At 41.4% G+C, this 12,659-nt stretch overlaps 1 protein-coding gene across 2 annotated transcripts in view; it reads right to left on the reverse strand.

The window, feature by feature from the left end:
• MAP2K1 (mitogen-activated protein kinase kinase 1) overlaps nucleotides 1-12,659 on the reverse strand; it is a 32,396-nt gene that overhangs the window by 13,430 nt on the left and 6,307 nt on the right. For both annotated transcript variants that reach the window (XR_013775812.1, XM_079317646.1), the window contains exons 2-3: nucleotides 4,593-4,803; nucleotides 2,895-3,041 (exon numbers count right to left, since the gene is read on the reverse strand). Coding sequence is in view for 1 of the 2 variants with exons in the window: in XM_079317646.1 (XP_079173772.1) it covers nucleotides 2,895-3,041; nucleotides 4,593-4,803 (358 nt within the window). In the remaining variant the exon portion in view is untranslated. The remainder of the gene's footprint in view (nucleotides 1-2,894; nucleotides 3,042-4,592; nucleotides 4,804-12,659) is intronic.

The raw sequence follows: 12,659 nt of genomic DNA on the forward strand, positions 1-12,659 counted from the left end.
TGTTTATTTTAAACAAACATTTGAGCACTAACAACATCCACTCAAATAAACACTGCACACAATGCTCTTCCAGAGCAGCATTTCCATGGCTTGGATCTCCTTAAGGAAGCACTGTCCACAAACAGTGACAACAAGCAGGAAGGACTTCACAGGTTTCTGTCATTTTTCAGCCAAATGCATTTTTTTCTTGTCACAGCCATCCACAATAATCCAAAGACAGAAAGAAAAAAAAATCATTGATCCTGATTATGAGGCTGAAAACTCATAATAGTGGAAGAGTTTTCTGCTTGAAAATCCCAGAATGATGTGGCTGGGACAGCTTCCATTGCCCCAGGGTGCTCCAACCCTGCCCAGCCTGGCCTGGACATTGCAGGGATCCAGGGGCAGCCACAGCTGCTCTGGGAATCTGTGCCACTGCACCCCAGGATCATGAGAGAACCCAAATCCCTGCCCCACTCCTCTCCCAGAGCAGATCCTGCTCAGGAGGAGCTGCCTCTGTCAGTTCTGCAGGTCCAGGGTCACCCTTCCAAGGATGGAAAGGTTGGTTTGGCACAGAAAGAACCAGAATAGGGAGAAAATGTTTTGAAGGTTCCCTGGTAAGCCATGGCCTTGTTTATTAGATTAAATAAACTGCCTGCATGCACACACACCCCCAGCAAAGGCAAATATATCCACTGTTGCTAAGAGCTTTTCAAAAAGAAAACTGGGAAAAATGCTGTTTATTTTTAGCAACTGATTCAACAATAGACTTGTGCATAAGGTCTGGATTCTATGGAGCAGAGAATATACAATCAAAGAAGAAACTGAAAAGTTATTTTTCAAATTTAAAACCATATCCTGTTGTCTGGATCAGCACTGGATAACTCACAATACTTGACATAAAGATCCAAGTGGAGTAATTCATTGCCCTCTGCCTTAGCCTCCCCTTTGGAAGTTTTCATCAACATATACACATGGTGAAAGCAAAAAAACTGCAACACAAAGGTTTATTATTTGAAGACTAAAATCTACAACTCTTATGAGAGGGGAAGTATATAAATACTTATCTGACCACGTATTTTTGTAAAAAACACACCCACATACTCCACACTTGATTAAAAATACACCAGCAGAAAAAAAATATCTCTAGAAATCTCTTTAAACCAGTCTGAATTTCTGGACAGCTGTCTCTGCTGAGACACTGGTGTATTAATCATAACTTTGTTACAGAAAAAAACCCTTTTTTTCCCCTTCCCTGAGGACCAGCTCTGATCCTGGACAAGGCTGAACAAAATTCAGCTGCCTCGTGTTGGCTGCAGCCTTCAGTGTCTTGCAGGAGCTGCCTCCAACCCTTTTGCCTGTAAAATACCTGCTGCTAAGCAAAGTTAGGCATTGATCTTGAATTTAGGTACCTAAAAATATCAAACACTCAAGTGCGATTCCTCTTCCACCTCCAACTTTTTGTTCCTAATCCTACTTAGGTTTTGTAACCCACTGCTAAAAATAAGATTTCTGAGTGATAACAACTGAAAAAAAGACCACAATGGAGATTTTCATCCAATCTTTTATCCAAAAGGAGACCAAAAATTTCTACCAATGATCTGCATTAAGCTTAATGCTAAATTAAGACTATAATTGAAATAATCCACCTCTCTTTGGATTTCACAGCTTGTTGATCAGTTGTTGTGTGTGTAAAATGTTGTATCCAGTGTGGCTTGGAGCAGATTCAGCACTGATTTCACCCTGCCTTCTCTTAAATTGAAAAGGTTTCCTGTCACACACAACATTCCCTGTCAGATATATTATTCCCTGCTTAGGAACCTCCAAGCCCTAACTGCTGCTGGTGATTTTCTCACTGACAAATCAATGGAGACTCTTTAGATCTTTTATTTCTCCACGTGATCTCCTGGATCCCCAGCTCTCCTCTGGAATGGGGTAACACACAGCTGTGCACCCCTGTGACATTTAACAATCCCAAACAGTGGGTTTTTAACACCTCCTTTCCTATTTTTCACTCTTCCTTCCAATTCTGAGAGCTCAACTTTGAGATTGCCAGCAGGAATTTGTGTTTTGGAGGGTGCACACCTTCCCCTCAGCTCTCCCATGCCTGAAACTCGGATCGTGAGCGCTCGTTCCTAAGCAACCATCGATTCCTTCTAAAAATTCTGAGGGACCAGAGAAGCATTAAAACAATCACATGCACTTTCCAGAAAAAAATACAGCTCCTCTCCAAAGAAACTGCTCTTTTCAGGGGAAAAAAGAAAGAGGTCTTCAGCTCTATTGTGTTTCGTGTTGTTAAAAACCTCCACCAAGTGAGGCAACAAATTTGACTGTCCTTTAATTACAGAAAATTTACTTTTCATGTTTTGAGTCCATATGGCTGGAGAAAGGCAAACAGATGTCGAGAAGAATGTGTACTTTGTATTAAAATGAAATATGGTTAAAAATATTTTTTTGGCATTAAAAAAGTTGTGTAAGATCCCTCTGGGCTTATTCACTATTCTTCATGTTTGCATTTTTCTGTAAAATTTTAAAAAGGGACAAATTATGTATTCATATAAATAAGAAAAAAATACAGTCTACACAGCTGCAGTATCAGTGATCTGGTCCATTCTGCAAATCTGAACCCCAATCAGAACAAGAATTTAAGTAGCAGGACTGGGTAAATATTTTGAAATACAACAAAAGGAAAAAAGAGAAGTAATTGGGAAGCTACATTTGTACAGGGCAGACACTGGAGAAGGGGACAAAACATCTCCTATCAATCCCAACCTCAGATTTGCAGAACAAACCCCAACCACACCTTCAGTCGAGCAGAGAACGTTGGTGCTGGTGGCACTGAGGGCTTGCAGGAGGGCTCAGGGAATAACTGCCAGGGAATAATTGGAGCAGGAGCATGGAAAAGGAGCACTCACCATGTGCTCCATGCAGATGGAGATCTCCCCATCGCTGTAGAAGGCTCCATAGAAGCCCACGATGTACGGGGAGTTGCACTCGTGCAGCACCTGCAGCTCCCGGATGATCTGGTTGCGGATGGCTGGCTTGATCTCCAGGTGGATCAGCTGCAAAAGAAGCCACTAAATAAACCAAAATCCACTCCTCAGCATTGATCTGTGCCATTCAGGGAAGTTTTCAATACCTGGCAGGCTCTGAGTGTGCTCTGATCTCGGAGCTGACTCTGCTTTGAGCATCTCATGACCTCCAGGGGCCTTTTCCAACCTGAATTATTCTACAATTTAACTGTAAAATAATCCACCCTTGTTTTCCTAAAAACACTACAACACACCATGAAAAGGCAGGAATTCCATCCTCTTTTCACCAAATACTTCTCCAGCAGAAAGTTTTTGTTCCAGCACATTTCCTTATGGAAATGTGTCAAAGATGCACTGACTCGGAGGCAGCTGCTGGAAAATATCTGTTCAGGTGTTTGTAAAGCAATAGTGGAAAGAATGAGCTGAACCTCCAATTAAAAACTCCCCAACAGACTGTTTATCCCATACAATACAAGTGTGTTCCTTATGTTAAAGGAAAGATTATGGAAATGAAATTTTGGTTAATAAATGGAAGAATAATGGCAATTCAGCAAACATCTCAGCTGCATCAAATATTAATGAATTGGGTCAAAATTTCCTGTTAAACCCACAGCAGGTGAAAAAACAAAAATCAATTAAATTGATTTAGCTCAAGAAAACCTCAGTGACTTGTGCATTTTGTAATTCTCACATCTCAGAATTAGACATTTTCCTTTACTTCTCCCCAGACTGCCAGTATCCTCAGCATAGTTTATTCTTAGCACATGCATATTTTCCTTTAGTTCTGCTGAAGATGATGCTGACCCCCTCTTAAAAAGAAACACCTGAAGTGTTCAACTTCTCAATCAAAAAAAGGGAAGTTCCCAGTGTAGTAAAACAATGGGAGCTGGGATGAGTGTTCAGTTCCCAGGGATATTGGCAGGAAGTGAAACCTTCTCACATAAACAAAATGAGATTTAAACCACCCAGCTATCTCAGTTTAAAAAAAAAATAAATCTCAGTTCTCTTGCAAACTAGGTCACAACTGCTTCAGGTACTAAAGCATGAAAAACACTCACAGGATTAATCCCTTCCTGCACAGAAACTGTATCCCAGGATGGAACTACAGAAGAGATGCTACTGAACTCCAATGCACTCCCTCATTCCCATTTTCTGGAGTTCTTTTCCCCTTCAGTCTCATCCAGAGGCCCTTTTCTGGTGTGTGCCTGTGAAGGAAGCTCTTAAGACAGGTCATACCTTTTCCATTCCTCTAAACTTACTGCCCAGAAAACAGAATATTGCCAATATTTTGTTGAATTGGTAACTTCCAGCAACTTTTTAGATCTCCTACTCCTGAGTGAGTGGAGAAAAGGAGGAACAAATGCCAATCCTTTCATTACTAACATACTATTTCTCAAAAACTGGGAAGCTCATGTAGGATGAGGAAGTGCAACCTTTCCTACTTTTGGAAACACACCCCTTTTCTGAAAGCTGGCATTAAATAGTAATTATTGTGTTATTTCTCTAAATAAAGTCACTGCATTTCAGAGACAACATCCTCTATAAACACCATCCCCAAGCTGCTCTTTCTGACCCCCTCACCTTTCTTGCCATGATGAGGCCAGAGGGTTTGTGGGACACTTTGAAGACCACACCACCATTCCCTGCTCCCAGCTCACTGATCTTCTCAAAGTCATCATCCTTCAGCTCCCCAACCTTCTGTTTCTGGGTGAGGAATGCTTCCAGGCGCTTTCTCTGCTGCTCATCCAGCTCCAGCTCCTCCAGCTTCTTCTGAAGTGCTTCCAAATTTGTCCTGCACAAGAAAAAAGCACAGGATTGAGCAGTGCTGTGAAGGGAAGAGTGAGGGAGCAGAGGTCAGACTTCAATCACTCCATTCTTGCACCTGCATTGTTATTTAGAAGGACCCAACCTGCACAGTCACACCCATGGGATGTGCTATTGAACTCTGATTTCAGTAAACTGTGTTTTATCCCAGATAAAACAGTGACAAACACACAATACCATCTTCCCCATCTGTGAGGTCCTGCCCAAATCCATGTTGAGTTTCTCCACCTCCAGGAGTGGCTTCATGACTCTGCATTTCTGCTCTGAGGGAGCTCCTGAATCACAGCACAGCACTCCATGCTATTTTTAGTTGTGTGTTTTCAAGGTTGTGTTGTAATTTCCTACAGAGTTTGCCTAAATGTTTTATTGACTGATTTGCACAGGACTGTATAACCAATAATTCATTCAGAAGTTTCTTATTTAGGTATCAGTAAAAACTCATCAAGCCCAACCAAACACACATTCAAAACACAGTCACTGGAAATGGGAAAGTTTTTAAGTTTATTTTTAATTTTGTTTAAGGACACATCTGCTGGAAACCTCATTCTAACATCTTCAATCAACAAAAAACCCAAAACTTTATAAAGGAGTTAAGTTTGGAACTACAGACACAAGTTCAGTTTTTCAGGAACACTTTAACAACTTCAGTTCCTATGGAAACACTTCATTCCAATATGACAACTTAAAGCCTCCTTTAAAATTTCCTGCTTCCAACTGCAACAATAAGTTGCTGCAAGAGTAAATATTTAACAGCAAATACCTGTTTGCTTCACCAAATTTAATGCAATGTTGCCATTGAATAGAGTCTTGCTAGGATGAAGAATTTGAGGAAGACTACTTTCCATTAAAAAAACCTAAATTTCACCAATAATCAAAACTATTTCTATTCATGACTTCATAAAATGTTCACTTTGAAAACACATTGTACAAAGGGACATCCTCACATCTAAGTGAGGAGCTGAGAGGATGCATGGCTGCTACCACAACTGTCTCTATCTTACCTTAAAAATGAAGTGTCTGCACCAAAACATTTTTTATGTTATCTTTTAAAGAGAAACATCATTTCTGTCCTCATACCATGTTTTATACCTGTATAATCACACACTAATAATCCTGGAGTATCCCCACTGAAAAATCCCCCATGTAGATAAACGTGGCTTACAAGAACACCCAAGTTCATCTGTTTTACTGGCTCTGTTGTAAAGATGAATCATGAAGAAAGAAACACATTTGTTTTAATTCAAAGATGTAAAACTGAATGATTAATCACTGGATTATTTTTCCCCTATCAAGTGCACCCAGTGAAGCAAACAAATTCCAGGCTGAAGTCAAGGTGAGGTGTGTCTTTCCCAGAATATGCCTGAACCAGCTTTTCTCACACCTTGAGCACAAGAGAAAAGCTGAGGCAAAGTTAAGCATCCTTTACTTTCCTGCAATAAACTCCAGAGCAACAGGACACAAAGTCCATGTTTTATCCTGGAAAATTACTGTTGTGAGAAGACAGAACTTGAATTTTCATTATCATTTACAAACTCTGAGAAGAATCTTGCTGTCATTTTAAGGATTACTGAACAAGGCAGGGCTGTCCATTTGAAATTTTAAAAAAACCAACAAACCAGAGACACAGAAACAGGATGCAACAAGGCTTTCCTTGCTGTGCTTTGAAGAAAACAACTATTCAGTTTTTCTCTCAGGCAGGAGGGGGTTTTTGGCTTTGGAGACAACACAGAGATGCTTGAGCACATGACTTGGAGCAGACAGACTGCTGGTGTGATGGAACAAACAACTGTCGTGCTGATGCTTTAGGAACAAAAAAAATTGCTAGGATAGCACTTAGCACATCTATTTAGTCTAATATTTGTCTGGATAAACCTTTTTTTTTTTTAATAAGTTGCCTGGTTCAATCTAAATAAACTTGGCATTCACCTAAAACAGGCGTTTCCTAACTTGAAACTATGAATTTTTGCAGGGGTCTCTGCTTGAATGCAAGTCAGGAGATTCCAAAGGCTCTCACAGATGGGAAAGGATTGATCTCATGAATTGCAGCACCTCAGGTTTCTCCACCAAGTGTGGCTACCAGTAAAATCACCAGAATGTTTTGAGCTCTCATGGTAAAACCTTCATTACTTTTAGTGATGAGCAATGAAGTTCTCAGATTTTCAGGGCCAATTCTCTAACTGTAAAGTGAATTAATCTGAAATATATGAGCCTAACAAATGCATTGCCAGAATCACTATTCAGAGTGTAACTACCCACATTTCCAGTTAGTTTTATGATAAGAATAGAACTATAATAATTGAAGGTCAGGCATTAAGAAAGAACCGAATTTTTTTCATTCTGGTCCTTTGCTTGAAAGACTGCACATTAATCAATTTAAAATGCAGATAGGTAAATAGAAGGTGTATTTTTGTCATCAAAATTGGTGGTATAACCTACTCAGTTTATTTCTAGAACTTTGGAAGTTGCAGTTTTTAACTCCAACTACTGTAAGAATATTCCCCTGACTGGTAGCTGGGAATGTTACTGGACCCTCCCCAGCTAAAAGCATCACAGCAAATTGCAAAGCACAGAGAAACAGGTGGAAAAATACATCATTACATAGGAAGCTTTACAAATTTAATGAAATCTGAACATACAGAAAACAGAAGAGGGAATACTTCAGACAATTCATCACCAGGCACCACAAAAATGTTCAGGAACTTTGGCAGCTAAAACAGCAACATGCTACTGTGCAACTGTCTGCCTCCAGGAGCACTGGTAGTTACTTAATCTTATATAAAACTTTTATTCAGAGACAAAGATTCCTATTAAAATTCATCACCATTACCTGCTGCAGTCTTGGAGTTGTGTTTTTCCCTGTCAAGGCACCATGGCTTTGCCAGGGATCCATCAAAGCAGGAAATCATCAAATCAGCCCAGGGCTCCACGGTGCCAAGCACTAATCTAAAGCACTAGCTTATCATTTCATTTATTGCTAGCAGTGGGAAAGCCAAGCACACACTAAACTGCACCAGGGATGGGATCCAGCTCTCACAGGGTGATCCTTGGGATGAAGCCATGGGGAGGTCAGTGCTGCTTCCTCCACTGGTTAAAGAAACAGAGGAATCCCACAGAACACCAGCAGTGAACACCTTCCTACTCAGCTGGCAGAGGGACAAACAGCCTGCCCAGCCAGCAGACAGCACCTGCACTCAGTGCAGAGGCTGCACAGGGACTGACAGATCTCCCTCTTTCTGACTAAAAGGAAAATTTAAAAAATACACACTCAGGACAAGTTTTGGGGGAACTGGTTGTTTCTTCCTCTCCTCCAAGAGCAGCACAAAGTACCAGGTGCCCTAAAGGAGGAATTCTCTCCACCCACATTTGATCAGGAAGGATCTTTCCTATTAACTCACATTGTTTCTTCCTTTCTGTGCTCAAGGAAGTGTTCTGACAGTGCAGCATCCCTCTGGCCACGTGGCACTTCTGTGACTCCCAAGCTCAAAAAGAATGCAGAAAGAACTCAGACACAGCCCACCTTCCCCAAACAATGACCCCTGATGGAGGAACCTCATCTCTGTCCCTGTCCATCTGAGACCCCAGGGGAACCATCCAGCCCTTCTGCTGCTGCCACCTTGTGCAGGTGAGGAAGATTTTCCAACCTTTCACAACATGGGAATGAGGGAGCTTTTCATACTCAGGGACTCCTCACCCTGGGCAAGCTCATCTGGGATCTTTAAATCCTCACCTCCACCAGTCCCCCTCCTTATGCCAAGGGCCAAAAATGGATGCTTGGTTAAAAGAATCCTGTTCTTGTTTCCCAGACACACACATGGTCCTATCCAAACCCCTGGGCAGACAAGGTGTATCACAAACACCATCCCATCACCAGGGCACTTTCTGAGCCCATCCCACTTTTCCTTTAGGGGCTGGCTGGAGATTTTTTTCAGATTTTCTTTTTGAACATCCAGCCCCCCATGATTTATGCACACTAAAGGTGTGCACACCACACACAGCTGGGCACTGCAGGGACAGAGCAGTGAGCTGGGGACAAGGAGCAAACCTAAATTTCCTACGTGCAGGTTGGGCAGGGAGGAGTCACAGATTGTGCAGAGAGAGCATTCAGCACCCAGAGATGGACAGTAGGCAAAGGGAGATTCTCAGTTCCTGTTTTTTTTTGGACATCTAAGCATTGAGGAAAGCACTCCTGGAGGAGATGCATTTTAGAATACACTTGTTCTCCTGGAAGCAGGAACAGGAAGAGAAATGCTGCTTTTAGTCTGCTAGCACATAATGGTATAACAAAAACCAAAAAATAAGTCCTTAATTAATACTAGTACTCCAAATCCCTGGGAGCTTTTTTGTCTAATTCATGGTAGTGCTAAGTTAATCATACACTCAACCCTAAAGGCTACAGTAAAGTTGTTACTCAACTCTAAAATCTACTTCAGAGAGAGAAGAAAAAAAAATGTAGCAGGGGAAAAAGAAAAAAAAAAATCTGAGAGTCTTCACCAGCAATTTGTCAAATATCTGTTCAAAGGCATTACTATCAGTGCTGCAAGCTGAACAATTAGCATGAGTGAAAGCATCAAGAAGTACTTTCACTTTCAGATCTCCTGTCGCATGAGGATACAAAGCTTGGGGGTTGTTTTCCAGAACAGTGACATTAATGCTTTCCCCAAGCCCACACAACTGTCAATTTGGAGAAGGAAGTAGGCAGTTCACTACATAATTTCCATGAACAACCTCAATCAGGGAGCTGAAATTAAGTGTTAGGAACATGAAGACATTCTGTGGTTTTGAGAAGACAGACTACTATGTTGTGTGACTCTGCCAAACCTGGGCAACAAGACAAATTCTTATTAAACTTTTCCTTTAACAAAGAGCAGTTCACAGAATAACATGGAAGATAAATGTAATTCCAGAAGTCTCCCAGCTTAGAGCACAGGTGTCTGTCTGGGCTAACTGCAGTGCAGCCTCATAAAGCTTGCAGTCAGAACAACAACTCCAAAAAAATCCAAATTCCCTATAAATGCAAAGGAGACTGTTTTGGGAAAATACACTGGTTTTCAACCCTTGTTGATTTTCAATCCTTGTAACGTGTTAGAGGATCTTTGAAAATTTCCCTTGTCCTTAGGTGGGATTTCTAGGTGAATTTATCACCTGAACATCACAGACTGGTTTCTTAAAGCTCATCTTGTCCCATCCCTGCCATGGGACACCTTCCACCATCCCAGGCTGCCCCAAGTCCTGTCCAGCCTGGCCTTGGACACTTCCAGGGACCCAGAGGCAGCCACAGCTCCTGTGCCAGGGCCTCCCCACCCTCACAGTAAAGAATTTTCCCCCAATATCTAACATACCATCCACTTGCACATTGCAGTGACACTGCATGGCATAGAGTGAAGTTTAATACTGCCAGAAAAAAAAAATCCGGTAAGAGGCAGACATTTGATTAAAATATATTTCTCAGTAAAAAGCATGCAAAACAAAAGTATTAGAAAAGCATTGCTCTGTCCAAAAGAGTATCCTGCTATCCTAATTCAATGTAAATTGTCATTTTTCTAAGGCTGAAAGGCATGAGTTTTAAAGAAGAAAACAGACAACACAACTTCAAATCTCCTGTTGAGTCTCCAACCAGCTGGAGAGTTGAACTTCCAAAACTCCCTCTGGGCTGAGCTGTTGGGGGGAATCTTTGCTTTAAGCCTCCTCTTCTTTCTCTTTACCCCCATCCCATTAAACATTGCATTTTCCTCACTAAGCCAAAGGCAGAGCTCACCAGGCAGAAAAGCCAGCAGGGGCACAGAGATTCCAGATTTTTTGCAGCTCTTCCCATCTCTTGGTGTTCCAGCCCCTTATCCTGAGTGGCAGCAGGAGCTGCCAGCAAGGCTCAGGCACCCCTTTGGCATATTGAGCTAAACAATGCCACAGAGAGGGAGTTTGGGGTTTTTCTGAGTTAAGAGGCTTCCTCAGGACTTAGTGTACCATTGCATCCAAAAATTGCTCTAAATCAACTTTGTAATCTCAAGTTAAGAAATTCTACAGAACCAGAAGTCCAAGCTCTCTATCTCCCTTTCAGTCTGTGCTCCACTGATTTCTCCCAGCCAACACTACACATTATCAGAACAAAGGACCTACAGGGCAATGAAAATTTCCTTATGGACAGAAGAGTGAACTTATTGATTGCATATTTAAAGCACAACACAGAGAATATACACAATTATAAATTCTGATCATCAGCTGACACATTATTTACCCGAGGCCTGCATTTCCATTGTTTTATGTCTCTAAGTACCAGTTAAGTATAATGACAAAAACAAAGGATGAACACAGCAGTAGTTACAGTAACAGTATCTTCCCAACTCTCCCATGTGGTAGCTACACAGCCTTTGAGGGACACTACAATAATAAAAGAGATGAAGTTACAGGATCAGTTTCCAAGGCCCCTGAACAGAGCTGAGACTCCTCTGTGCAAGGGCTGAGCCTGGAGCAGAGCAGGGCAAACTCCATCCAGAGCCACAGTGACAGGAAAAGAAACTGCCAGAAACTGTCTGAAAACAGACAAAAACCCATAACTGGGATCCTGAGAAAGCCAGGGATGGAAGGTTTGCCTGTATTTCAAATGGGTGGATTGCATAACACTGAACATTTGTCAGCATGGCCATTTAGAAAAAGAAATTAATAACTTAATATATGAACTGAGTGTACCAATACATACAGAAATATTCACATATCTGTATCCAAAAAGAACATTTTTTTCCCCAAAAAGAATGTGCTCTGCAATCTGCTGACTCATCTTCCCACCACACTAAAAAAAAAAAAAAAAAAAAAAGTTCTGGAAAAGCACAGAACAATGCTGAGTTGTACAAAACCCTGCAAGAAAGGGAGAAGAGTTGCCAGGAAGTTTCAAGGGTTTGTTATAAAAACCCATAAGAAGGTTTTTAAGAAGATTCTTGTTCATCCAAACCATCCCACACTGTTGGAATATCTCCATCCTGTTGCTCAGGATGCAAAGTGAAATAATCTGCTCCTTTTGCATCCCCTGGTGTGGATTGCACTTGATGCTTCCTGGATCCAGGTGGAGATCCCATCCTGAGCCACCAGCAGGGAGAAGTTCTGCTGGAATTCACCTTCCTCCTGCTCACACAGGACTCAGGATGACAAAGGCACCTCCACAGACATTTGCCAAGAGATGCTGGGCACTGAATGAGCCTTTCCCAGCCCTGTTCCAAAGTGTAACCCCAATTTTGTCTGAGAGCACTGAGCACATGTCAAAGCAGGAGTAATCTGATTCCTAATTTCTAGTGATTAGAAAAAAAAAAACCAAACCCACTGCTTCCTCAAAAATAAAATAAAGAAAATTAGAAAGACTTTAGAAAAAAGAACATGATTCCCCAAAAATTCCCCCAAAATTCAGTTTTGCCAGCAAACATTTCTTCCTCCAAGAGACATTCTTGTGTTTTGGCAGTGGAATTTGCACATTTTGCACAGCCCAGTCAAGCCCCAGGGCAATGGTGGGAGAACAAATGCAGCTGTAAAAAAGGTAACACAAGCAAAAAGGGGGAGGAGCTTTTTTACTGGAAAATTCATTACTTAGTAATTGAAAAGGAACAAACTACCTAAAGGTGAGATGGAAAGGTTTATCAGACCTCATAGAAAATTCCTTCCTCAGCTCATTTCAGAATGTTTCACCTGTATACAGTGAAATAAAAACTGGCTGGTGCATTTCCTGCCTCAGGTAAATTCCCCACAGTTTTCATGTTTGGGTTTTTTCAAGTTAGTGCAAACACAAAACCCCTTTTTCCAGGTTAACAGCAGCAGCACTGTTGTTATACCAATAAATAGTTG

This window comes from Erithacus rubecula (assembly GCF_903797595.1).
Source record: "Erithacus rubecula genome assembly, chromosome: 14".
NCBI lineage: Eukaryota > Metazoa > Chordata > Aves > Passeriformes > Muscicapidae > Erithacus > Erithacus rubecula.